General features: G+C 40.8%; 1 protein-coding gene across 2 annotated transcripts; it reads right to left on the bottom strand.

The window, feature by feature from the left end:
- Positions 1-3,656: 3,656 nt before the first annotated feature.
- UBE2D3 (ubiquitin conjugating enzyme E2 D3) lies at positions 3,657-25,743 on the bottom strand. Of its 2 annotated transcripts, XM_054162955.1 has the most exons (8): positions 25,385-25,678; positions 12,100-12,163; positions 11,983-12,014; positions 9,406-9,483; positions 8,477-8,582; positions 7,060-7,153; positions 6,549-6,598; positions 3,657-5,497 (listed from the first exon to the last, which is right to left on the bottom strand). In XM_054162955.1, the coding sequence occupies exons 1-7, from the start codon at positions 25,406-25,408 to the stop codon at positions 6,550-6,552; spliced, it is 447 nt and encodes a 148-aa protein (XP_054018930.1). In that variant the 5' UTR covers positions 25,409-25,678; the 3' UTR covers positions 3,657-5,497; position 6,549. The 2 variants fall into 2 exon arrangements, with proteins under 2 accessions (XP_054018930.1, XP_054018924.1); XM_054162949.1 differs by lacking the exon at positions 6,549-6,598 and having other exon boundaries at positions 3,660-5,497; positions 25,385-25,743.
- Positions 25,744-26,369: the final 626 nt, after the last annotated feature.

Below are 26,369 nucleotides of genomic sequence, written 5' to 3'. Positions count from 1 at the left end.
TACCAAAGCTGAGCTAAACACAAACAAAAAAATCCAAACCAGTAAATTTGGTATTTCTAGGTTTGCCAAGATGTGTGTCAGAGCAGACAGTTATGCTTGAGATAGAAGACCTGAAGGGACTTCTCCCAGATGTTGAAATTGAATACTCAGTCCCAAATACTAAATTCAATTCTCCAGCCAGCACTAATGCATTCTCTAAAAGAACCTATCAGTGTCACGGGCCAGAAGCTGTCTTGTTCTCCACAAAGTTTGTTACCTGAATACTCTTAGTTGCTGGCAGTGACAGTTTCCTCAACATTTCCTCAACACTCTTCAGAGTACAGACACAGAAACTAGTACCTTATGAAGACATCTGGACCTCTTACTCCAGTAAAGGTATTCCAAACCTTGCAAACCAAACCACCACAAAACCCAAAACAACACAACACCACCCCCACCCCCCATACAGTAATGAATATATCCTTTTAATTTCTAAAGTATCTGTGAATTAAGTTTTCTGCACTGTCAGCAGAAGTAATACCATGGCAAAGAATCTGTAAACCTTGTTTTAGCAAGAATATCTTTCTCCAAAGAATTAATAGCTTCGTACTAGACAGTGGTATTAGCCAGAGCTGTAACACATCTTTGCTACTGACCCTCTCAGATTTGTCAAGAGGGAGAGGTTACAGACTCCCAGTGAGCTTTGTCCATAAGTTTGCATGATGCAGTTTCTCACTTAGATGCCAAGGGGATCTGAATTGCATCTCAGTAAAAAGCTGATTTTTATTTTTTTAAGAGTGAAGACCAGACTCAAGACTATATGAACATCATTTTTTAAGACTTGCATCAAATACTGTGAAGTAAGAATTGCTGAGGCTTACCTAGCCAGAGGTAAAAAAAAACCCTTCTCTTTTCCTCAGCATAGGTAAGAAACTGTCACATTCAATGTCTACCAATGTTCTCCAAGATAAGAACATCACCAGTTAGGCAGCCCTTCAAGAACACAGGAAACAGCTTAATTTGTGCATTCCTTCTAACAAATAAAATGGAGGAAAAAGCCAGTATAATCTAGATGATTTGCAAAGCCCAGGACTTTTAAGTACAGAGCTTGAGTACTTCTCCTTGAAGATCCTGAAGGGAAGTCATTTAAAGACAACAGCATGTTCTCAAAACTCAGGTAACACCCCAGATCAAAGATCAGGGGCAAGTTTTTGAAAACCAAGTAACATGTTCTGAGCAACATTCTAAGGTACCCTGATAAAGATTCCTCCCCTCACAAAGTAGAAACCTTCACTGCTTGAAGAAAATTAATTCTCGCAAGCATTTCCAATGGATAAAAAAAACCCCAAACAGTTATTCTGGGCAAGCAGGGTTGTTTACCAGACACCCTAAAAACATCCTGAATAATTGCTTCATGCAGAGGTGTCCTGTCAAGTTCAGTTTGCTTTCTGGCACTTATGACTGTAAATATTTATGCTTGTCACCTATTCCAACCTGAGACAGACAGCTGCTCTAGAAATAGCTACTACTACTCACCCAAAAGCTACTAAACTCCTTCCTCCACAACTGATTCACAAAGGACATATCACCTCACTGCAGCAGCAAAAAGCTGACAGTTCTGAACTAGCCCTAAAGAAGACAAAGTGCTTGCTTCCAAATGACATATGACACCAAAGCCACTGCAGCAGTAAGCAGAACAGTAAGTCACAATTTGTGGGCACTAGCTAAACCATTACAGAACAATTTGTAAGTTGATGTTTGTAAGTTTTATAGATACCAAAGAACAGCTCACCTGTCTACACTCTGAACTGCTTTTCCTAAGGCTATACCTGAACTGCTATTCTTCAACAGGCTAACCTGGACACTCAAAATTACAACTTATTCCAGGTTATTTTGTAGCCAGCTGGTTTTGCAATAGACAATTAATTGACAGCAACGTTGTTTTCACTTCACAGTACTACAGACAGCCCATCTCTACCTTCCATCCCATCTCTTTACATCATGCTGTTACCCAGCTTTGTTTCCTGTATTGGTCCTATACTGTTGCAAGTATATAACCCCTCAGCCTTATACCAAAAATATTTTAGCTATAGTTCAAATTACTTTTAAAATATGCAACAATTGCAGTCCTGCTCCAAACCTGATCATTTGCCAGACAGTAGTTCCATGCTTCCACAGTGATCAGACCTTACCATTGTGGTCTGCTTAAAGCCAGACTTTTCAGGAGTGAGCATCTAATCTTTACATAAAATCCATGTATAGTGCAACGGAGAATATTTTTTACACACACATGTAAAAAATCGTACACTTTTTCCAGCAGACGGGGGGGGGGGAAAAAACCCAAAACATTAACTGTGGTGGGTTGAAAGGTACAGCCTAAAACTACCACAATAACGTGTGGCCAACCAAAGGCACATTTCCTGCATCCGGAGAAGACTCAAACCTCTGCTTAAACCCACTGTTCGGTTTTTCAAGTGAAATTTGAGTACGCTGACTGGAATCATGTCAAATTCACACCACATTTAAACATAGCCAGAAATATTTTAAAAAGATAAAATAAAAAATTTAAAAAAAAAAAAAAACCCACAAAAACACAAAAAAAAAAAAACCCACCAACATTTGAGTGCAAATTTCTTCACTTGTGTCATGTTTGTTAAAATAAAGTGTCTTGACACTTTGTTTTCTAGAAATGCTTTCAGTAAAAAAAAAATTGTTCTTTAGGATGGAGATGGAGTTCCCTGCAGCCTCAAGCTGCTACTGTATTTATCATCCTGAAGTCTTTAAGAGTTGGACAGGACAACTCACTTCAGCGTTTTCCAAAGCCTTAACTCTTCACATGAAGTTCAAACTGTATGCTTTTTAGATTATGTGACTTTGGTAGGTGGCTTGCTTAATCACTGAGGTAATCGCTAGTTAAGCTCTTTTATTGGTAAAAGTTCTTAAGTCCATTGATCAGTTCCTTGTTAGTTCACGTTGACCAGCTCCATCACCTCTTTGAACAGCAAGCTCAAACAGAACTTCTGCAGGAAGTGAGACACTGCTGAGACTGCTTCAAGGACAGAACACTGCCCACTTCACACAGATTTTAAGTCTCAGGCATGCCTATTTAACATCTACCATTCATTCACCAATCTTCCATCAAAATACATACCTCCAAATGATAGAAAGTTACCACAGAAGGACCACCACAGGTGTGCAAGATAAGTACATCATGTCCCCAACAAGATTTCTATTTTCCATGCAGTATTTCAACTATCTTGTCTGTTCCCGACCCTCCCTTAGCTACACCTCCTTAGGTTTTATAAAGCCTGGTACATCTCAAATGAAGTGATTTCAGTGGCTATGTTCCAGAGACAAAATAATAAGCATCAAATTAACACAGTTATCAAAAAGACGTTTGTAAGCTTAGAAATGTAAACTTTTACCTCAGTTGTAGTGCTACTTGCATCTGAATTTTAAGCATATCCAACGTGCCAGCAAAATGGTGTTAGAAAAGCAGAAATTCTGCAGGAACTGCAACTCCATCAACAAACTTCAGAATGTCACCTCGGTGAAACAAGCGCTGTTAAAGAGTCCATCGTTCTAGTTTTCTAAGCCAACTACACTTGAAAGTAAGTTCAGTTTCAAGGTTTAGAACCAGAACAAACCATGTCCAAACTACATACTCAAATTTTTATAAAAATTAAGGTTTACCATTTATTTTACATCTAGCTTTCCACATCCATGTGGGGACAAGGAATCAGAATGTACATAACTATAAGCAGTGCAAAAGTGGTGCCAGTGTGAAGTCACGGATGCACAATAAAGCGATAGTACAAGACTAGAGAGGATGAAGTTATGGGCGTTAAGAATGGAGACCAAAAGAGAAAAAGGGGGAACAAAACCCCCAAACCAAACAACAAAACAAGGAAAAATATGAAGGAAGAGGGCAGGACAGAGGAGAGCCAAATGTTTAATAATGCCCTTGTTGCTGCAAAGATAAAACTAATGGCACAAGACAATGTTTCTTTTAAAACAAAAATCCAATAGCAATGAGTCTTTATTCACGTTTAGTCACCTGACATGAGGAAAGTGTCTGTTGCATTAAAATAGTCATCAATGTAAATGGCAGCATGGCTGAACAAGTCCTTTTCAATGGTAACGAATATCCCACATAGTAAAGTCACTTCAACACAGCCTCATGACAATTCCCACATCAAAACAGTACTTTATTTTATAATTTTTTTGCCTCATCATTACTCCCACATTAAGATCTTTCAGCTGTCAAGTGTACAAGGTGAAGAAAAAGGTTCTCAGTCAGCAAACACAGGTGCATCAGGAAGCATCTCCACAATACACCACTTCAGATCTGCTGGGTCCCAAAGTCCATCCGCGAACGCTGGGCTCCCAGCACCAAGTGTAGCACACTACTACGGCTACACGACTATGTTAGCTTATTAATTCTGCATACATCAGGCCGAACAATGTGTCAACCTGCAAAAGACTGAGCATTGTAACTGAAAATGGCAAAGATTCACTCTATTGAACTTTACATCATTATCTGATGTTAAACAATGAGGCAAATCCCAACACTATATACAAAAACCAGCTTTGCTTTTACAAAAGATTTTGTTTCCCATATTGATTAATCCAGGCAGCTAACTCATTGGTTTATGCAACTTTATTGAAGAAAATAAATCAATTACTAGTAGAGCTATTAGTTGATCACTCATCCATTGACAACTTGCATCATTTATTCAGTGCTATATTAAACAGTGTTTTGGAAGACAGATTAACTAATAGCTCCAAGCCTCCTAACAAAATTTAAATGAATTACAAAAATGTTCTTAGACCCTATTTTGGAATACAAGGGATGTTTTGACTTCCAATTTCCATTCTCTGAAAAACAAGAACTGGTCATTCCTTTATTGACATGCATAAGATACATCACATTTTCTGTTCTGCTGATGCTATAGATTCAGTACCAATTCTCCAGACACATCAGTTATGAGCAAAAGCATATAATAACACCTCAGTTCTCTAACATTGGAAGGTTTGGAATAAGATGGATGTCGCAACAGCAATGTTACTTCTTTGATGGGAGAAAACTGAACATCCATCTCCCCTCCCCCCTTCGGGTGGTATCTTCAGTATCTGTTAGAGCAGTGAGGAATGTTTGTTTTTAACCTCATAACCAAGTTAGAATGAAGACATTGGCCACATAATACACATGCTCCATTAAAAAAAAATTCTGAATCTTGGGCAATTGTTCTTGTGTAACTACTTTACAGATTCTAAAAGCAGTTATTGTCCAAAGCTGGAAGAACTAAAGTCTTCTCAGATGAGCATGTGCATGAATGGAAGGAGGTAAACAAAAAAAATAAAAAAGATGAGGTCTGATAGGGGAGCAGCCGGATAAGAAAATCAAAAAAGGAACAGTAATTTAAAGTTTATTCCAGCTATAATGCAGGTTATTCTGACTTTAAGGTAGCATCACATGGCATACTTCTGAGTCCATTCCCGCGATATTCTGTTATACCTGCCAAAAAAACCCAGGAACTGAGTTAGTGTCAGCATGAAAATGACAATTTCCTAAAAAGTTCATCATTAAGTATCACTTTATCCTCATCTCCCTATTGTTTTCATACTAAGAGAAGTCTCTTACTATGCTATGATATACTTGAACTGAAAAACCTGAACAAATCCCTCCCTAACCTAGCTGGGATATTCTCTCATGTAGATCAAATACTTGGAGACAAAGCCACTGTGAAAAGTTACCACAGGGAACGGAACAGAGACCACCTAGGCTGGGAGAGGCAAGAGGTGTGTTTGGTTTAAATACTGTCCCTAGGTAAGGATTAAAGGGTATCACATGCTGTAAGTAAAGATTACTTAGTTACTAATACAACTGACTAGAGAATGTCACATTTCCCATTTAAAGTGAAGAGACACCAAGCGTTTCTTCACACTTCATATCCTCTTTTCACAGAAAAATACTTAAAAATTGTTTTAGCAAAGGACATTAAAAGAATATTTCAGGACACTACTTCCACAAGAATTGAGCTGACAATTAGTTTATACTTAACTCCATGCTTGTCAGTAAGAAGTTAATTTTCAACTACACAAGCAGAGCATAATCCCCCCGTTTTCCTCGTTTATATACGTGCAACAGACAGTGATAAATACAAAGCTGAAATCGGGGTGGGCTAAATCCACCCTTGTCTTTGCATGAGGTCTTGCTATAGGGCATCACTTCCAATGAAATTCTGACAAAATCTGGGTAAATACCTACCAGGATAAGTTGACAAGCTGTCTCAAAGCTAACCAATTATTTTAATTATTTCACAGTACTTTATTTTTCCCTCCTTTTTTTTTTTTTTTTTTTGGGCCATGCACGAGCAGTATCTGTGAGAAATAGTGACTAGCCAATACATATCACACTGACCACAGATCAAGCTGTTAAATATCCAAGTTCAGTAACTGGTGCATCCATTATCAGTTAGTTAATCCAGTGCCTTAAAGCATGCAGCACCCAAGTGCTGACACGTTTCCATTTTGTTAAATGCACCATAATGTGCAGATATTCTTACCCTACAGCATAGCGTATTTCTCTGTCCACTCTCTTGCTAACCTATTGTACCTAATTGGACAAGTATATTTAGCATTAACATATATAGATAAAACCCAAACAGTCTACTTCATATCATTCTGTCTCTGCAAAAATCTTTAAAACTTACAGGGAAAAAAAGAAGTTGTTTCAACACAGAAAGGCTGAGCTGCTACCCAGAAGCAAGCACCAGAATCACAAAAGTATCTTTTCCTTAGTATCAAGACCCAACTATAGTAAGCAAAACGCCAGGCAATACATACTTTAAAATACTGCCACACATATGAGAAAGCAACATAGTCTCCTTCACCCACAACTTCAAAGATACTAAGCCCTTTTGTTTTCATGTTATGCACTATCAAGAGTAGATACTTTGACACACGAGTTCTCTCCATCCCAGAGTTTGACAAAAGGCTCACTCAACACATCTGCTGCCTGACAAAGCAGTCCTACAAAGTGTGTTAAATACTAGTCTTATGCAACTCCGTACTTACTTGTCTCTGTCTGTTTTATAGATACGTGCAATCTCTGGCACTAGCGGGTCATCTGGGTTTGGATCACATAACAGTGAACAAATGGATAAGAGAACTGGGAAGGAAAAAAGAAAAAACAAAAAACAACCAACTTCAGACTTCTCCATAGCCAAACAGGAGCAACACTCAGAAACACTGGGGCACACCACCAGCACAGGAGAGAATTTAGAAGCCTTTTCCTGATACACAGACAAAACAAATTTGTAACTCACTCTAAATACAGAGCCCAGAATGACCTGAAAGTTTGTCAAAACTATGTGTTTCCTATTTCCCAATACTTAGAGCTGCCAGTAAGCTCAGGAGAACAGCACCGTTGTCCCATGTACTATGACGCAATGTAGCGGCCAACAAAAGCACATTATGTATTCTGATGATTACCATATCCCATGGGTTTCTCTCTAAAACTAGAACTTCTTCAAATTTTACTTTTAAAATCAGACTGAATGTTTTGTAGTACATAAAGTAGCAACAGCCTGGTTTACACTGATAAAACTACACCTATGTTGTAAAAGACAAGATTAACAACTGTTGCAGGCAACTATGAGGACTCTCAGAGCAGCTTTTTACAAATAACACCAACAGCATTAGAATATAAGGTAACTACATTCAAATCACAAATCTGCTCCTTTCCTTGGGCAGACAGGAATCACAAGCTCTAGAGACAGAGGAGCACTTTGATGGATCTTCTGAAGCTATGAGCAGTGGCTCTGAGGCAAAACAAAGTTTGATCATTGCAAAAGTATTTAATAGGTAACTGTTAATTACTAGGAGGAAAGCTACTAAGCCTCTATTGCAGCACAGCATCAATTTATCCTGAAGTATGATCAGTAAGCTTAGTTCATAAGAAATAATGTAATAAAATGCCAGGGCACAGTGGCAGAAAGCAACACTGTAACAGGACTTTATTGATCTGACACAGTGATATGCCAGTGTAACTCTAGCCAGACCCTGCATGTAATTCTAGACAGATTCAGTCAAAAAACTGTGCATGTTTTATTATTAAAAATGGACTTTAAATTAATCTTTACATTAATATGGAAGTGTGTATCTACATGGACAGCTGCAAACAAGTAGTTTCTAAGCCTTAGCTCAGATGCACCACCAAATGCTGGCAGATTCCTTGGGGACCAAGCTAGGAAGGTCTGCTAAGAACACTGAAGCGATTAAGTGGCCAGATGAGGCCTTAAATAGCCACATAGCAGAAGGTGTTAGAAAAAACAATTATCTGTTTAAAATGCTGTAAGACATCATCATCAAATTGGAAAAACAGGCTAGAATGAGTAAGGGAAACCAAGAGTGGGTAAAAACTCAAGACAATCAAGGCTAACAGCACAGTATTCAACACAACATGGAAATACTCCTCCTTCATGAAAGTTACCTTTAGAAATAGTTAAAGCAGGAGACCACTGAGATCTCAGTATATCGAGACAAATGCTGCCATTACTGTTAATATTTGGATGATAGATTCTTGTTGTAAAAGCAACCTGCAACAGAAAAACAAAAGCAGAAAAAGAGAGCGTTTGTGACAATAATGATGTCACCATCTCTTCGCAGTCAAGCTATTATTCAACTCAATTTACTCTAAAAGAGAAAGATTAAGCAGTTAAACCACATCACATCCATGGCAAGCTCTCACTTTCCAATTACCAGGCACTCTATTTCAAACAGGGAGAGACAGCAAGTATGAGGCTGTGTTTTAATCACAGGTGCCCACATCATGATGAAGACACTCAACAGAAGTGCCTGAACCACACTAACTGCTATCGCAGGGCTAAAGAACTTCAAACATTGTGGTCACTCCAAGTGTGCACTTCCATACTGACTGAAAATTGGAGGACAAAGCCAGTGGCTGACAAAGCTATCAAAAAAGCTTATTTCACAATTACTGCCTAATTCTAACAGATCTCATCTTCACCGATTTTAAGCATCCAGCAAGTTAATTCCATTCTGGTATCACATTCCTATGGACCAACCCTAACAGCTACCCTGTGACACCTGACAGTCCTCTCAGCAAGAGCATGATTACAGGGAAACTCATTAGCTTTGTGTAAGCATTTATTAAGAAAAGTAGAAATAAAACCAAACAACATTCCAAGACATTCAGAACTCACAGGAATTTGCTCCTAAAATACATACTACCACAGTCATTCTTGTGGTAGTCAGGGACCTGGCCATCTAATATACTGTGAGAATGACTGAAAAGAAGTAAGAGCTTGACAAGTATTACAACACAGATGCTGACAATTTCTGCCCTGTAGTCTAGTCTTTAAAGAGCACTAATTTCTCGAGAACAGAAAACATACTTACCTTAGGTGGTTTGAAAGGGTAGTCTGTAGGGAAATGAATTGTCAAGAAGAATACACCACCCTGATATGGACTGTCATTCTGTCAAAGCAAACAAATAATTTTCCTATTATCAACTTTAGTCCTAAGTTTCACTGAAGATATTGATTAAAAAAACCATAATTTTTAAAAAAAGGAAAGAAAAAGTATTTGTTTGGACAACTGAACTGTTTAATCCACCAAAACAAGAGAGATGCAGTTAGTATTACATTACTGCCTCAGATAAGCTATACAGAACATATACATGTCATTTTCTATATGGACCTCTCCAACAGCTTTTCTGACAATGCACTCAGGACAACTTGTCAAAAGCATCCAACTGGCTCTGAGACAGTTCCAAGTAGTAATGTTAACAAAGCTGGTGTCCTGCAAGGTTCAAACCCCACAATTTCTGTGTTTAGAGCTTATTTGTAATGACCACCCAAGTTTACAGTGTCCATGGACAGCTCCAAAAGCCTACCATTCTCTCCACAGTTCTGTCCTTGCCTTAGGTGTTTTACTCAGCCCCACAGGAAAACCTATGAATACATAGCTGACTCCTTATTCCTTGCAAGAAAAACAAAGTCAAACAAATAACCCTACCAAACAAAAAGCAACATAAAGATTAAAGTGAATGTTTCCTCTCTTTCAGTATTAGAAATTCACTATAATCTAGTATAGAAGAGTATTTTATATTCCCCTGCTGAAAGGAAGCAGTTATGGGGATAATTCATTCAGTCATTGACTATTAGCAGTAAAGCAACATTTGGAAGAACTGATAAAAAGCAAAGTGACTAAACAGGGATTTCATTAGTTACTAGTTATGAGAAAAATGCAAAAGTTTTTACTTCAAACAACAATTTAATTTCTGAAACAGCTAACAATTCCATTGTTTAATCTGAAGCCTACAATGCTTCAATTCCAGATTCACAGCTAGGGAAAACAAATTTGAGACCGAGCACAGTTCTAGGTTATTTGTAAACTGCATTTCCTTATTAATTGCAGAACATTTCACCTAAGGAAATTTCATGTAAGGAAATTATGTCTTACTTTGTTAAATGCCAGAAAATTAAATTCTGCAACACAAGGGACTCAAACCTGAAAACATGCAGGTTATACCCTAATCCAATCCCTGCCAAAAACCTAGCTACCAAGATAGAACATCTGGTAGTCAGTCAATAGATACAATGTGAGGAGCCCTGAGGAGCCAGAAAGCCATCTTTTTACTGCACATATTCTAAAAATACATTTTAGCAATTACAGAATCCCCTCTTAGAATGTATTAAGCCAATGTAAGCTCTCTGATATCTTAGAAAGTCACAATCTATGAAATATTCTATTGCACAGGCCAGATGACTGTTCCTACTGCTCTTGTCTTTACTGAAGGCACTAAGCAACACCACAGGAACTCTAGAATTACTAACACCACACTTCTGTCAGGATACTGCCCACTCTCGAAATAGACATGCAGACCTTTTAGTATCACAAAAATCCATACAGGGGAAAAAAGGAGCTGTACATTATTAAACCAGAAGAAGCTAAAAATAATAATTCCAATTTAGATTTAACTGATGCTTAATATCCTATGACCATGCAGACATCACACAAAAATCACATTCGGTATGCTGCAGAACATTTCCTGCCATTCAAGCATTAATATAGCTATTAAACAGTTTTATCTTTTTGAGACACCCAGTTCCAATCAATGAGGACTGCGGCCTTTGGAATAGACATACATTTGTCCAGTCATGTGAACATCTCTTAAGCACATTTTCCATAGCAATCTCCTAAAAACACATTTGTAGCTATATATAAAGCCAGGGCAACTCAGCATCACTGATATTTAATTCCTACTCCATAGCCTCACCGGAAGCATCACATTGTGGCTGCAGGTCTACTGGCATCTAATATTTGTCTTCTCAGGTTACAGAATGTTTTGTTTTCTAAGTACAGATAACCGGCCCTGCCAACTCCAGAAGTCAAGTGTTTGCAGGTTACCTTTTCAGTAAAGACAAACATTTGCCTTCTTTACTTTAGCACAGAAAACAAAATAATTGCATTTGGGTTTCAGATGCTTTATGAATGTGTAACAGACTTTTTTTCCTCCAGTCATAACTGGAACCTCACATTTCAGTGACTTTTCCCCTTTTCTTCCTAAAAGCGAAGTATTAAAGCTCTCAGTACATGGCACAAGACCAAGTAAGGAATCACTGTTCTGTTCCCAGATCCACACAAAAGCATCTCATCTAAGTCCCGACACTGGGACCAGCTTCTAGTACAAAGTTCATATTAGATTCAAAGTTTCTAGATATTTAGTGACAATGCCTAACAGCGCTCCAGAGACCATTTCAGCTGAAATACATGTCCTTACAGAACATTACAGATTGATTTTCCCCTCTCCTTCATTTCCTGTTACTGTAAAGAGTACCTCTAGAACTAAAGCCTGATAAGGGGAGTTAAAAAAAAACCACACAAAACCACCACCACCACCACCAAATCCCAGTCTCCTCCTGAATAAGAACTACTAATTTAGTATTACATCACAAGAATCAGAATACTTACAGGTCCCATAATTGTGGCTTGCCAATGAAACACTACAAAAGAAAAACTCCGCATTATTATCTATGCATGATATGCTTTGAGTTAGCAGAGCACAATACAAAACTTAGGGTTACTTACTGTCATCTCCAACGGGACCTGCTGAACACTGTGCTGGAGGATCACGGGCTAGGTCACTAAGTTCCTTTAGGAAAAACAAAGAGGAGGGGGGGAAAAAAAGTATTTTTAGAGAAGGAACACTAATGAACTCAATCATTTTCACTTCAGCATAAACATTTTAACAGTTTTTCCATATACACAGAAGAATGTGCAATAACAACAAGGAGAACCACTAGATCAGTATCTTTAAAAAAAAAACAACTATGAAAGTAAACAGCTACAATGATTATGTTTTTCCAAATAAATGTCACTACTGTAAAGACACCCCTCCTGAAGAAGGGACAGAAAGGACAGCATGACACAGAGCCTGAAGTGAGCAAACCCTAACCACACTCTGGTGAAAACTGTCAATGCTTCGGTCTTTAATCCAGAGAAGCCTGAAGTGGGAAGAGCAAAAGCCATTGATGAGTCTTCACGAAACAGAAAGCACTACACACATAAGGTAGCCTACAGAACAGAAAGATGAAAGAGAAACAAACAAAAAACACCAACCAAGCAAAAAAAACCCAAACAAAAGAAAGAAAGAAAGAAAGAGAGAGAAAGCAAGCAAGCAAGCACAGAAACTTAGTTTCATTTTCACCACTGCTTCCAGCACGGATATATCTTGCAGAGTCAAGTAGACAGGAAAAATTAATCAGTCGACTGGTGTTGGAATTAGGAAAAATATCTGTATTTATTTTAAACTTGACACTTGAGACAATTATGCCTTTAAAATTCTGATTACCTGAGCTGCAGAAATAGTTCTCTCCCTCCCCCACTACAGAGGTACTGAGATAAAAACTTTAGATGATTCCTTGTGTAGAAGCAAAATTGTTGTAATGAATCAAAAAAGCTCAGCATTAATTTGTTTAAATGCTCCACAAGTTACTTATTTGGACAGTGCCTTTTAAAATGAAATTTACACTTGCAGTTGAAGTACATAACAGACACCTTCCTCTCTTCCCTGCTCTCTTCTGAACCTAAAAATGGCTTTGGGAACTTCTATAAATCTGCACTTGTCAAGGCATCCAGAAGTCATTAGAAGGGGAAAACCTCCAGTCCCTCTCCCATATGAAGAGCTCCACACAAATTATTTTGCTACAAGTCTATACAAGCCATTAAACCAAGATTTTTCCATTGCTTGTCAGACGTTTAAGAAACCCAGGCATACCTATTATGCTGGAAATGCATACATATTTGAGCCAGAGAGCTAAGTGTTTTGCCTGGGAAGACCCTGACATTCACCCTTTTAGTTTCACAAATTCTGCTCCTGAGAAAACTTTACTAAGCATAAGCCAACACGAAAAATGAGACCCAAAATATTCCAATTAAAAAAGCTCCAGTTGTGCTAAACAAAGCAGTCCAAAATACAGATAAGGTTAGGAACACATGACACACCACTTAGCATTTCAACCACAGAGCAAGTAATTTAGCCACTCAGTTCATAAAGGCAAAATGCTGAGATGGCACACATTCTTATATTTGCTTCTCTTCTGTACTGCAGTGAGAAGAATAAAGTTTGTAGTAAATCTGTTTGCCTCAGCAGTGTGAAGCACTGAGGAAGAATGGGGGCAAACATGAAACAAACGCTGGCAAGCTTTGCCTGCTTACAGTAACACCAGACCTATTTCACCTCCCTGTTAAGTGCGCGGCACTTCACATCTAGACAAGAGGGGAGAGGCTTTTTGCAACACGGGAGCTGAAAGTTCAATGTGCAACTTTATAAAGAGCCTCCTTCTGAAAGCTTCAACTCTAATGAATCCAACAAGCAAACTGGAATAACTGGAAACTAAACAAGCAGAGGCACATGGACTGTGATATTTGGAGTGCCACTGAAGCACTTCATTCAAGGAAAGGGAGGAGCTTCCCACTCAGCAACAGAAACAGAAACTGATCTTCCTTCTCAGCTTAGCAATCAAGAGCAACTACTCTGTAACAGGAAAACATTTAATCCGAAAAATATTTATGACATCAAAACGAAGCTTCATCATTTCCATGATGTTCCCCTGCTTTCACCCATTTCTCAGCAAAAAGGTAAAGACCATGTTAAGTTTCAGCTTACAAAGCAGAGTTTAGCTAGTATTCTAGAATCTAACTAGAATTCTAGCATTAAAAGAAGTCCTAAAACATTGTTCTGTTACATTTCTATGTGTAAGAACTTTATGCTTCAAGTATTGCAGCAACAGGAATATTAAACTATCCTTTATCTTCCTTATGTTTGCATCTAGTTTCAGTGATACTGTACTTTGTCAAGAGGTAATAAGCTGCATCTTAAACACTCTTAAAAATCCCCAAAGTACAGCCTGCATTTTCCTGGTGTCACTTGCTACAGTTTTCACTTTACAGGTGACATAGGAAAAAATACACATTGCCAAGAAGCAACTTTTGAAGGCTTTACACAGAAACAACAACCCAAATTTGGTTCAGAGTGATGCACTATATGCTTATCGGAAAGGATTACTCTCAAATTACAACTGTGACTAGTAGTCTCTGGCACTCCCAGAGGTTTCCGGTGTAGCTCCAGCGTATCACCGTTTCTGCATCCCAGTTTCCAAATATAAAGTTGTGATAGTTACTACCTTTCCACAAGGATGATAAGTCAACTTTTTTTAAAAAACAGATTGAGATACTATTCAAGGAGTAAGCACCAATACTACTGCTAGAGGACAACAGCACCATAGTGTACACAAGCAGCAATACATGCACAATTTTGCAACAGTTTTGGAAGACCAAGAGGTAATTGGAAATTCAGCAGAAGTACACACCACTGCAACAGACACACCTGAATGAACATCAAACCAGCACCATGGGCTTCTGCCAGTTTCACACCCAGTCTGTAGCAAGATGTCTGTGCTTTTATGGATGAAACAGCCACACACTTACATCTTCTCTTTCTCTATAAATTCATCCAAAAGTTAACCAAAAAATCTCCCAATATTTTCTAGAAAAAATACTTATAAAAGCTAAACTGTTTGTTTTGCACAAATATAAGCATAACATAGAAACCATGGCTTATGACTCAAGTGATGATCCAGAACACTGATATGCGAGTGTCAAGGTAGGACAAAGATCCTACTGTAAATCACAAAAGTGGATTGATAGGAAAAAACCCAACCCAACACTGAACTTCATTTAAAAATATTACAGAAGCCATTTTAAAGGATGAAGAAAATTTGAAGAATAACCCAAGCATATCTCATCCAAATATGCACAAACAAGACTTGTGAAAGAAAATGTTTAAGGGAACTAGTTGCCATTCTAACAGAAGTTCCCAGGTCTCAGCAAATTCAGTAAATGACAGCCTGATGCCTACACCACACTGCCTTCTTGCGAGGTATGAAGTAGAGCAGCATCTGCATCTGCTCCTTTTCTTCCCATTTTTCAGAATTCATATTCCCTGTGGCACTACTACATTTTTCTAGTTAAAACTGGAAATAGTCAGGGCTCATTTATAATGGTAGTAGCAGCTGATTTAATATAGAGTGGCAGAAGACCACTCCCACCTGAGTGACAGAAGATCATCAGTTTTTCCCCCCAGGCATAAACTCAATTTGTATTTAATATTCGATTGTAATACAATTAATTGTTAAAATCGTAATGTTGCAGTCTTCTGGTTTGAAGCCAAGAAAGCATAACAAGAAAAAAGGGGGTTAATTTGCTTTAGACTTCCAGACGAGATTTTGTTCTACTTTGGAGGGCATGACCAGTGATACAAAGTTCAATCAGGAGTTTAAATGGGGTGTGGGGAGGAAAAAAAACCTTCAACACTTAAGCTAAACAGAAATCAACATTTATCTCTGAGTGCTTGTTTAATGTTGTCTGTGTCAGACAGGATACTGCAACCTCTAAAGCATCCAAAAATTCATCACTGCATTAGTCTTACTCATTAGCTCACAGTTGAAAACAGCTTTAAAAAAGGAGGAAGGATTGGAAGCAGCTATAAAGGGCGGAGAACATTTAAGCCTGTTTGAAGATTAAGAAGTGTCAACCAGCAAAGAACTACTGCCTCATCCCACACACCTGCATTTGCAACATTCATTTCAGCATGAAAATTAATTACCCCTGGAAGCAGAAAATAACAGTTTGAAAGAACACTGAATGTGGATTTCTAAGATGAATAAGAAAGCAGTGGCACAATAAACATCACAAGACAAGTTTAACCAGCAGAAAATTATCAGTTTGAAGCAAGCTAGCCTTTTGGCTAACAATAAACGGATAAAAATCAATGTGTAACAACAGTGCATAAAACAGAAAGTTGTAGATTCCTGATTTTAAAAAAAAGACATTAGAGCAAATATGCAGAAAAGGCACAAAAATAGTGAGGGCTGACGAACACAGAACAGTTTTTAAGGGATCCAAAACATGACCAGGAATGTAACAGCTGCAAATTGTCCCCATGTTGATTTTGGTGTTTCTTTGCTCTATATTTCATGGTTCACGTTTCTCAAGCCATTAGTACTGAACTTCTTCAGGCTACACACTGCACGTTTTTTGTACAACGTCTAGCAACAGTATCGTAATGGCATATTAAAAGACAAACAAATATTCATGTTTTAAGCCTCGCACTCAAGGAAGGAAATGCCAGACTGCTGTGCAACTGTAAGCCACTTTGCTTGGACTGAGATACAAACTGCTCAGAAGGCTACACACATTTTCCAAGAGCCCATCTTTCAGTACACAAGCCCTTTGTGAATGAGACTACAGTCTATGAGCTCTTCTCATCTGTTCTGAAATTTGGAAAGTACACTATGTAGGTAATGGTTTTCAGCCAATTTCATAGTTACCACTGCTAAAATGTCTATTGGATTCCAACCTTTCACAGAACTCACCCCTGTAGAGCTGACAGACTGAACTGGAAAATCAGCTCAGTTACCAACTTTGCTTTTCTGGTAACTCACTAAATGCATCCTGAACAAATTAGAAAAAAGTGGCAACTACTTAACTATAGGGGTGCTCCAAACTCAAAGCTATGGCTTGTTTTGCCCAAAGGAATCAGAACCTACAACAGCTGTCTTACTGAAGACAAAGAAAATCTAACTGCTTTGCACACATCAGTTCTGAGGTACTGTAACAATACATTTGTAACAATACAATTGAAAATAACGGAGCTATTATAACACACATACTCAGTCCCTGCGCACATTGAGTTGAAGGGAAAAGTGTGAAGTGAAGCACTGCTGATCCACTGCTTAACTACTGATCCATTCAATGATACCTGGATATTTTAAGTCTAGCATTTGCAGGTGTTTGGGTATTGAACCCTGAAACTTGACATACCCTTCGCTTAGAGGTTTTTCCTCCAACAGCCACACTGATCTTTGTTTCTGTAACTGTGGACTGCAATGTAGCTCTGAGTGAAGGTAACTAGTGTAAATGGACCATGAAAGAAGCAGCAAGATGGACCTAGCTACATGAAGCAGGATGACTGGAAAAGAAAGGCACATAGTAATAGACAAAATGTGAAGTGATGAACTTGGGGGAAAAAGTTCATATTCAAAATAAAGTACTCTGGCCTGATGGCTACCACACCGGAGTGGTATTTTGGCATTGTGAATTACATTTCACACAAATGCTAGCTTAACACTCATCAGATGCTGGGGTTTGGCAGCATTACGCGAGAGCCTTCCAACACGCTGCCCTGCAGCTTGTCAAGGACGCATTAACATACAGCAGAACCTCAGCCACCAGCATTCAACACATCAACCAGAAGCAGCATTTGTACATGCACTGCCCTGGACTTGATGTGACAGAGGCCTCTTATGAGTTTGCCACGTCTACACAAATAACACCTTTGAGGGCAGTTTTTGTCAAAATCAGCAGTGGCCTTAATTGGGCACTGAACCTCACCAAGTCTGTACTTTCTGAATACAGCTACAAGAATTCTGTGTTCTCAAGGAAATTTGTGTAAAGAAGGGTAGTACAACAGAAAGTTATCAAATCAACACTCTAACAAGGAACACCACATCTGTAATCAGTGTGATGAATTCTTTGCTCAAATGCAGTCTGGTATTTATTCTGCACTATTTAACCCAACAAATGCTGAAAATCAGCTCTCCTTTTAAACAGCTGCTTTCACTTTTACCAGTCTGTGTTTTGTGTGAATTCACAGATGCCTGTGAGTGATATTGTGATATACCATAGGGGTATATTCCAGGAACTCAACTATGTGGGGATGATTACACTAGCTTATCTACAGTTGTACAATTACTGTCTCACGTTATGCTATTGTGTGCAACTACCCTTCATAATGGTCCCGTGTTTTGAACAGCTAGTAGTAGAGATGCAAAACTAATACATATAGGATTAGGGACAGGTACACACAAAAAAAATCAGCTCACACTGAGCCTACAGGATATTAAAAATAAGAAAAATGTTTCTGGAGTGCAGCTGAACACTGAAGTCCACAAGGGTCTTTAAAGAGGAAAAAAGTATTTAAAAGCATGTCTATGGACAGAGTGCAACTTGAATTAGAGGAACAGAAGGAGGGCCATTGCTCTCACCCAGTAAACTATAATTCAGAAGATTCTCTTTTACTATTCAAAGCAAGAAAATGCAACTAAGGCTAAAAGAAAAAACGATGTTTGTAGTTATCTGATTTATTTATTTATTGATTTATTTATTATCTGGTGTTATTACTCAAACTGGCCAGCAAAGGTCGAGAAATACTGCCTTAAAGAAGGACGCTCGTATTTACTAGAAACCTAAAAGAGCTCCTGGAAGAGCCCACGGAAGTGACAAGCAGCTGGTCCTACCTAACTCCCGATTACAGAGAAAGGCAGCTATAAAGTTAACTGAGCACTTAATACAATCCTCATGCCCTTCATCAAGAAGGCCTAAAGCACTTTAGCATCTGCACTCAGTTTAGCTTGCAACTCTGGTGTCCAGATGCTTGTGGAAAGGATTAAACATTTGTCTCCTTTTTTTACTGGGCCCTAACATTTGGAAAGCAGTCTGCAATCCTCCCATCTTGCTTTCTTAAAACCAGAATAAAAACTCATTCACAATTACACTGGAAAAAACTGCAGGTATCTTAAGGATGTCTAGAGTATCATGCATCTCAAAGGGATGAAGTTCAGAACAAAGGCTTCCTTTACATGAAATTTTAATATTTAAGCTCTACTGTTGGTAAGAAGGCTCTGAATAACGTTTATAGAGCCTTCTTCTTTTTTAGCTTTCAATCCCAAGTTGTGAAATGCTCTATTTGGCTCATTTGTGAGTATCAAACCTTGCCTACATCCAAGTGTTTAGGAAGACTTGCCGAAGGCATAAACAACAATTTAAACTTCTGAAAGTAACTGTAACTAATCTTTTTTTTTCCCCCCCAAGACCTCCCCAACACAACCTATCACATTTAATGTATCAGAGCAGCATCCCACAAAAAGCCTACTGAAGACAATGTTTTTGCAAAACATTCGTGTACTTTCCATTTGAGGCATTAAATTCAGATTGATGTTTGCAAACCTATCCAGCACGTGCAGCTCAAAATAAGATTCTCTTCTGATAAAATCAACTTGATAAAACACAACTGCATGTAAAAATGCAATCATACATACACTCTCACTGCTGATTTCCTTTCTTACACCAATTCATCTTTTTCTGCATTTTAAAGAGGCAGGTTACTACACCACATCAGTCACAGGAGAAAATGCACATCTGTAATGCAGCCTTTTCAACATAAGATACAGTATCTCAGCCTAAACTATGGAGAGAAGTCAGCTTATACTGATATCAGACCTAAAGCTGAAGTGTAGACCACATGTTCCCATCTGCCAGTTCTGATGCACAGAGCAGGGACCTACACAAAAACACAGAAGGGACATTTAAAGTGGCAAAACCTTAGTATTTGCAACAAAGATTTATTGGAGATTGCATATCAGTGCCCTAATCTGAATTACACAAAAGCTCCACCATTTTCCATTCCTCCTTACCAGCTGTCACTTGACATCTCAAACAAGGTTAAGAACCTCCATCCTCTCTCTCTCTCCTTCGCCAGTTCAACCCAGTGGATGCAGGGAAAATATCCAAGAGTAGGGGAAGATGCCAGGCTAGAGGTGACCTCCACAAGGAACAGAGATGCCTTTGGCAAGAGACAGTTTACTGCTCTGTATTCAACAGCTGCTACTTACAGCTGTTTACATCCTTCCCCCCTCTTTTACCCATTAGAGTGCGAGTGCAAAAAAAGGCTTTAGTGCTTCAGAGCTGGTTACGTGGCTGAAGGGTGCTCATTCTGTAGAGTTCTACATTACCTCTTCTGTAGAAGAAACTCACACAGAAAATAACTGCAAAAGTATTGGCTTACTTTCAAAAAAACATCTTTAAAAGTTGGAATGATCATAAAGAAAATGTTGGCTGGATCACCTTTTTACCATGTACTTTATCCCACCCAAATCCTCAACATAGTGGAGGATTCTGGTTTTAAGGTACGCAAGAAGTACCCATGTAATGGAATATTGATCTCTGAAGTTCTGTAAATTACTTAAGTGAGATTACAATCCCCTCCTCCCTCCACTCCAATGCACACATTTAAAGATCTGTAATGACTGGGAATTTGTTTTGCAAGCACAGTGCCAAATTAACAGGAAAAATATTTAACTTACTCCAGTGCAAACTTTCTAGTTAAGGAAGCATCAATCTTCCCCTCTCATAAAATAATGACTAGTTCTTAGAACACATCCAAAACCTTAGTAGTAAATGCTGGACATGAATATGTGTATTGATTCTACCCACTTAAGCATTATTTCTATTTTAATGATACTAATTTCACAGTTTATCTGAATTAGAAGTTAAAGTTATACTAACTCTTAAATAGAATTTAAGTGATGACAGCTTTCATCTGATACTAATTTTATTCTGACTTTTAAAAAACAGTGAAATTCTTTAGTCCTTCCCAAACTCCATTATCCTGAAATCTCAAGACTTAAAATCAACCACTGCCTGCTGGCTCAACACGACCCTTCTAACCAACAAGTGCCATTACCATAGTTTCACACCATTAGCGACTTAAGCCTACCTCTGGATACTTGAAACAGTTAAGGTGAATTAACCCAAGTAAAAAAGATAGTTCAGTACATACAGAAAGCATTCACAAAGGTTTAAAGCATTTTTGGTAAGCTTACCTCAACTGCCTTTCATTAGCTAGTTAATCTTAACTTTCTGAATCCCTGAACAGACAAATCCAGACTTATTTCTAGACATTCATTTAAAGTGTAAGATTGTGTAATTTCAAGTTATTTAACTACTTTGAGTAAGCCCCAAAAAGTAAATCCAAAACTGCCTGAAAAAGTATTTGCAGGTGTCATCCAGGGAAGAAAATGTTAATTCTAAAATGCTCTTTCTAGTTAAGCTAATTTTTTTATTAAATTTCATACCAAGTTCTAAAGAACAGAGTATGAATTTAAAACAAAAGTAATAAGCAGGCTTTTTAACTCTACCTGAATCACCTCTACAAAAGCTACTCTTCTGGTTAAACTAAGGCACATTTCCACACTGTGTTTATTGCTGCCTTTTACAACCAACCTCTGAAAAATATTATGGGTTTCTCCAGGGTTAGCAGCATTTCTTCCTACGAGCATCTGGTGGAAGAGGGGGATTAAAGTTGCAATTAATTATACATTGAGGAATAGTGCTGGAGGCTATAGCCTTGAGGAAAATAGTTATTTGGTCTCCACTCCACCACTCACCACTGTAAATGGTGGCCTTCTATCTCTACTTGAGTAGCGATAAATGGGTTTTCCACCTTTGGCCTTTAGCTTCCAGAATGCTAAACTCCACTGAGGATTTTCTAATAAATAACCCAAGAGAATGATGAAGGCTTGTGCTACGCTTAACCAAATGGGCATAAAACACAGCAGACAAGTTTTCTTAAGGATTTCACAGACAAGACATTTCATACATGCACATCTCCTGCATAAATTATACTTTCAGCCTACCAAGATCATCACTTAGGCCTTCTATACTACCTCACTTTAAGGGATGCATATAGCAGTGACAAAATACATGCATTTCAATGACATAACATGTCCAAGTTTTGTTAATTTTACACATTCCCAATGCCCTACTCCAGCATAAATGCTTCCCTACTACCAGGTCATCATCATATGAACCGGAAGCGCCAACATGCTGCAGTAATTACAGGATGTGTGTGTGTGTTTAGCAGGTACCACTCAATTCTTCAGACCAAGACAATGTACCACAAGCATGTATCAAGCATTTAAATACAAGCTCATACATCACCCCCGATCTGTTGAAAATCTGGGGGGGGAGACAAAATGGGAAAAATTTAATCCTCAGGCAAGGAGGCAGTTAAAGATTCAGTTTCACATTATTCCATAGCAAATACATTTGCTTGTTACAATAAAACAACTGCCACTCTCACGCAAAGTAAACTGCATCAATAAAAGCAGTTTCACAGATTGAATGCGGGCTACCCTCGGGGCAGATGGCACCTATGTGACCACGACCTCCAGTACATCATCATCTTTCTGGGACTGGCTACACACCTGAGAGAACTACTTCATTTTGGAGAGTGCTTTATAACGAGCATTCCAGAAGCAGATAACCCAACACATAACACAGCAATATGCATGTACTTTCGTTTCCAAGCCAAAAGTAGAATGTGCTGGTTATAAGTAGGTGTGGTTGTATTCTGCATGTGTAACGTACTTCAGATTAAATTCAGAAACACTAATACAGTCTGTAAATTTGGTTTACCAGATATTATAAAGAATTCTAATTTGCTTGGCATGTCAGGTCCTCAAAAGGGAGTCGAACAGACTGAAAATACCTTCACTGGTGCATCTGGGATGTCATCTGCTGTAGGAGACAATGAATTCTAGTCCTGACAGGTAATACCACAAGTCAGACTAAATCAGCTATGTGTGATTACAATGTTCTGAGGTCCTGGTCTCTCTTTAGCCTGTTCTGATCTAGTGCCAAGAACATACTACAAGGAAGCAGAGAGTTTCAAGGTCTGATCTGTGACCTTATACTTAGAAAACAGGGGATCCTAGCTTACTGGTGACAGAGTGCCATTCTCTGGCTTTATTGGTTGGCAAGAGTAAATCTGAATTCACAACCATCTTGTTACAAAATTGGCCCTGCTATTTTTGGATTCCAGCCTCAATTCCAGTAAACTTATGTACTAGAAACCATGCTTGGGAAGAAAGCAACTTACAAGCAATGGTTTCAGTCTGGCAAAACATTGCTTTCAAAACATTGCTTTCCAAGTCAGCAAATATAAAACCAAAACCATTAGCCCTATGTGAATTTGGAAGTGTATTGTTTCATGGCATGGTGTGATTAAACTGATTGAATCCAGCATACTCAAAAAACCCCACAACTCACCAAAAAGCAAACTAAAGAACCAAATGAAGAAGAACCCTAACCCAGCCATCTCACCAGTTCTAAACTCTAGCTCTGGGCAAAGGAAGACACTTGCTGTGAAGCACAAAGACCAATACAGGGAAAGACTGCACACAACACGCCAAAAACCTTCAAATCCAGTAACTTAGAGAATCAAGAGTCATGCTGAACTGTTTCAAGGTTCTGACCACCAGATTACTACTATGTATGTGGAGGGTTGCCTTGGTTGATATTCGACAGTAAATTCTTACCTGCAGTGCTTAAATATGTTTCATAAGCATGAGTTGATGACAAAGCATATCAGGGAGTATCATAGCTGTGTTTCAACTGAAATAGTATCATCCACTAATACTGAGGAACAAGTCCTGATGGCGGATTCAAAAGCAATTGCTTTGAAATTCTTCTGAGCCCACAGACGTAATTTGAAGACAATTAATTAAGCTAACACAGAACAGATTTAAAATTTCAGGGATAACAAAGCTATCCTTTCACTAATCAATTATAAATAACCTCATTTTCACTAAAATACGCTCACAGGAACTGTCAAAGAGATGAGGAATTACAGTTAAACTAATTGACGGCACATTTTAGACACCGTCTATACTAAGCGCTTTGTGCACCAAAGTTTACTTCACTGATTTCAGGACGCACTGCCTTTCTGCCATCTTGCCAGGCTAGCGAGATGACCAAGAAACTCCTCTCGGCTCTTGAAATACGTAAGTGCTCCACGTAGGTCGCGTAGGAGCACAGATCAAGAGCGACTTTCCGGTAACGCCACTACGCTCCCATCGCATTGCTATTACATCCCAACAATTCTGAAACCCGAAGCGATGCCGCCGAGAAACCCTAAAGCTGCCCAAGCGCAACCTCATGTCAGGAACCTGCTTCCTTGATAGAGGTCTGAAAACAGGGGGGGGGGGGGGGAGGGGGGGGGAAAGAAAAGAAAAGAAAAGGAAGAGACACACACACACACACACCCAAAAAAACCCAAACCAACTTTCATCACCTCGGCATTTTTTCCGAGTTAGCCGCGAAGTTACTCCACCCGGCTCCGATTGTGCAACGGGGGAGGCGGCGGCGGTGCGGTGCGCGCTCCCGCCCGACGCGGGCGGCGGGGCGGCGAGGCGGCGGGCGAACCCCGAGCGGCGGGAGGCCGAGCTGGCCCCGGGGTAGAAGCGGGGCGGGGGTGGGGGCGAGTAGGACGGCGGGGAGAGGATGGCACCGCGGCAGCTGCTCCGGAGTCGACGGGAACGCGGACGTGCGTGTGTGTGTGTCATGTTATTGCAGAAAGCGAGAGATCCCGGAAAGAGCCCGAACTAGGAGAACTCGCCGCCATCTTACAATGCGGGAAAGAAGTTGCACGCCAGTGGGGAGAGACCGGCCCGGGAGCCTGTCTGCCTGTCCCGGGGAGGAAGGCGATGGGACCGAAAACCCTCCAGCACACACGTACCAGCACCATCCGGGCCGGCCGGCGGCGGAAGGGCAGGGACGACGACGCCACCACCGCGCTCGGGTGGCTCCGGGTTCCGCTGACATTTGAGCGTCCCCAGGAACTGCCGCTCCCCGCCTGCGGGAGCGGCACCGCCCGTGCCCCGACCTCAGCCCAGCTCCCCTCCCTTCAAGGCCCTGGTAGACCTCCAAGATCCCAGGCCTAGGCCCGGAGAGAGCGGCCTGATGGCCCCAGCCGGGCCTCAGCCTCGCCGGAAGGAGCCTACCGCTGCCCAGCCTCGCTTCGCCGGCTTCCCGCCTCCCCACTCCCTCCCCCATCGAGCCCAGCTGGCGCACCCCCCAAGCCGTGCCCCTCGTCTCCTAGAACGAGGTTGAAGAAGAAAGGAGAACACAGAAATATTAGACGGCCAAAGCAGGGAGAAGCAGGAGCCGGCGGAGGAGGAGGCGCGGCGCTCACCTTGTTGATGCGTTTCAGCGCCATTGTGTGCGAGTGCCGCCGCCGCCGGGCCCGTCTGTGCGCCGCGGTGACTCCGCGCTCCGCTCGCGCCGAGGGGGGGGCCGGGAGGGAGGGAGCAAGCGAGGAGGAGGAGGCGAGGGGGGAGGGGGTAGTTGCGTTTCTTCTTCCTCCGGAAACAGCCGAGGGGGGCGCCCGACCGAAGAGCGGCGGCCGCCCGGAGTCCTGCCTGCGGGCAGCGAGGCCGTGCGCCGGGGAGGCTGCCGAGGGAACGCTCCGCCCGCCGCGTCGCTTCGCCGCCTCCCGTCACTGCCGGGAGGAGAAAGAGTGTGTGGAACAGGCGGGAAGCTAAAAACACTGCCACCTCCGCTGGCCAGGCCCAGACACTACGGGAGCACCAGGGAGGGATGGCGAAGGGCGGAGGAATGGGGAAGGGCGGAGCGAGGCGCGTCACAGGGACTGGACTTCTCCCGTGGGCCACGGAGAGGGGGGTGGAGCACGCGGTGCCGGTATATGCTGCGGCCCAACCACACCGAAGGGCTGATCTTGGCAGCTATGGCGCTGGTGCCGCCCTGGCGAGCCGGGAGGGAAGAACATGGGGAAGAAAGTTTCTGCGGCTGCCGCGGCCCTCCGGATTTGCTGTACTGCTTTCTGCTGACACCAAAACAGGACTGCTGGGAGGCTCTGCTGCGGCGCATCGGGCGTGGACCGCGGCGGCGCGCACCGCTGACGACAAGCGCCCGCCCAAGAAATAGTGGCGGTCGGACCGCCTCTGTGCGCTGACGCGGCGGCGCGTATCCCTCCGCGCGCTAATTGTGCACCTCAGCTGCCTCTCAGCTGCGGAAGGTGTCATAGAGCGGAGAGGTGGGGCTGGATCGCTAGCGGCATGTCCCGCTTTGAGTCGTGCTGGGGGCCGGCCGTCGCTAGTCGTTGTTCTCGGCGTCAGAGCTACTTCCCGCCCCTTGCAGCACCTGTTCCCTTGGCCGGC

The sequence above is a fragment of the Dryobates pubescens genome, chromosome 1, assembly GCF_014839835.1.
Source record: "Dryobates pubescens isolate bDryPub1 chromosome 1, bDryPub1.pri, whole genome shotgun sequence".
Taxonomy (NCBI): Eukaryota; Metazoa; Chordata; class Aves; order Piciformes; family Picidae; genus Dryobates; species Dryobates pubescens.
This window is presented reverse-complemented; position numbering and strand designations above follow the sequence as displayed.

Coding starts and splice junctions, on each gene's coding strand:
- UBE2D3 (XM_054162955.1), bottom strand. CDS start 25,408: ATGGCGCTGAAACGCATCAACAAG. Junction 8,583..9,405: donor ACCCTTTCAAACCACCTAAG/GTAAGTATGTTT, acceptor TTTCTGTTGCAG/GTTGCTTTTACAACAAGAAT. Junction 6,599..7,059: donor TATAAAACAGACAGAGACAA/GTAAGTACGGAG, acceptor TTGTCCAATTAG/GTACAATAGGTTAGCAAGAG.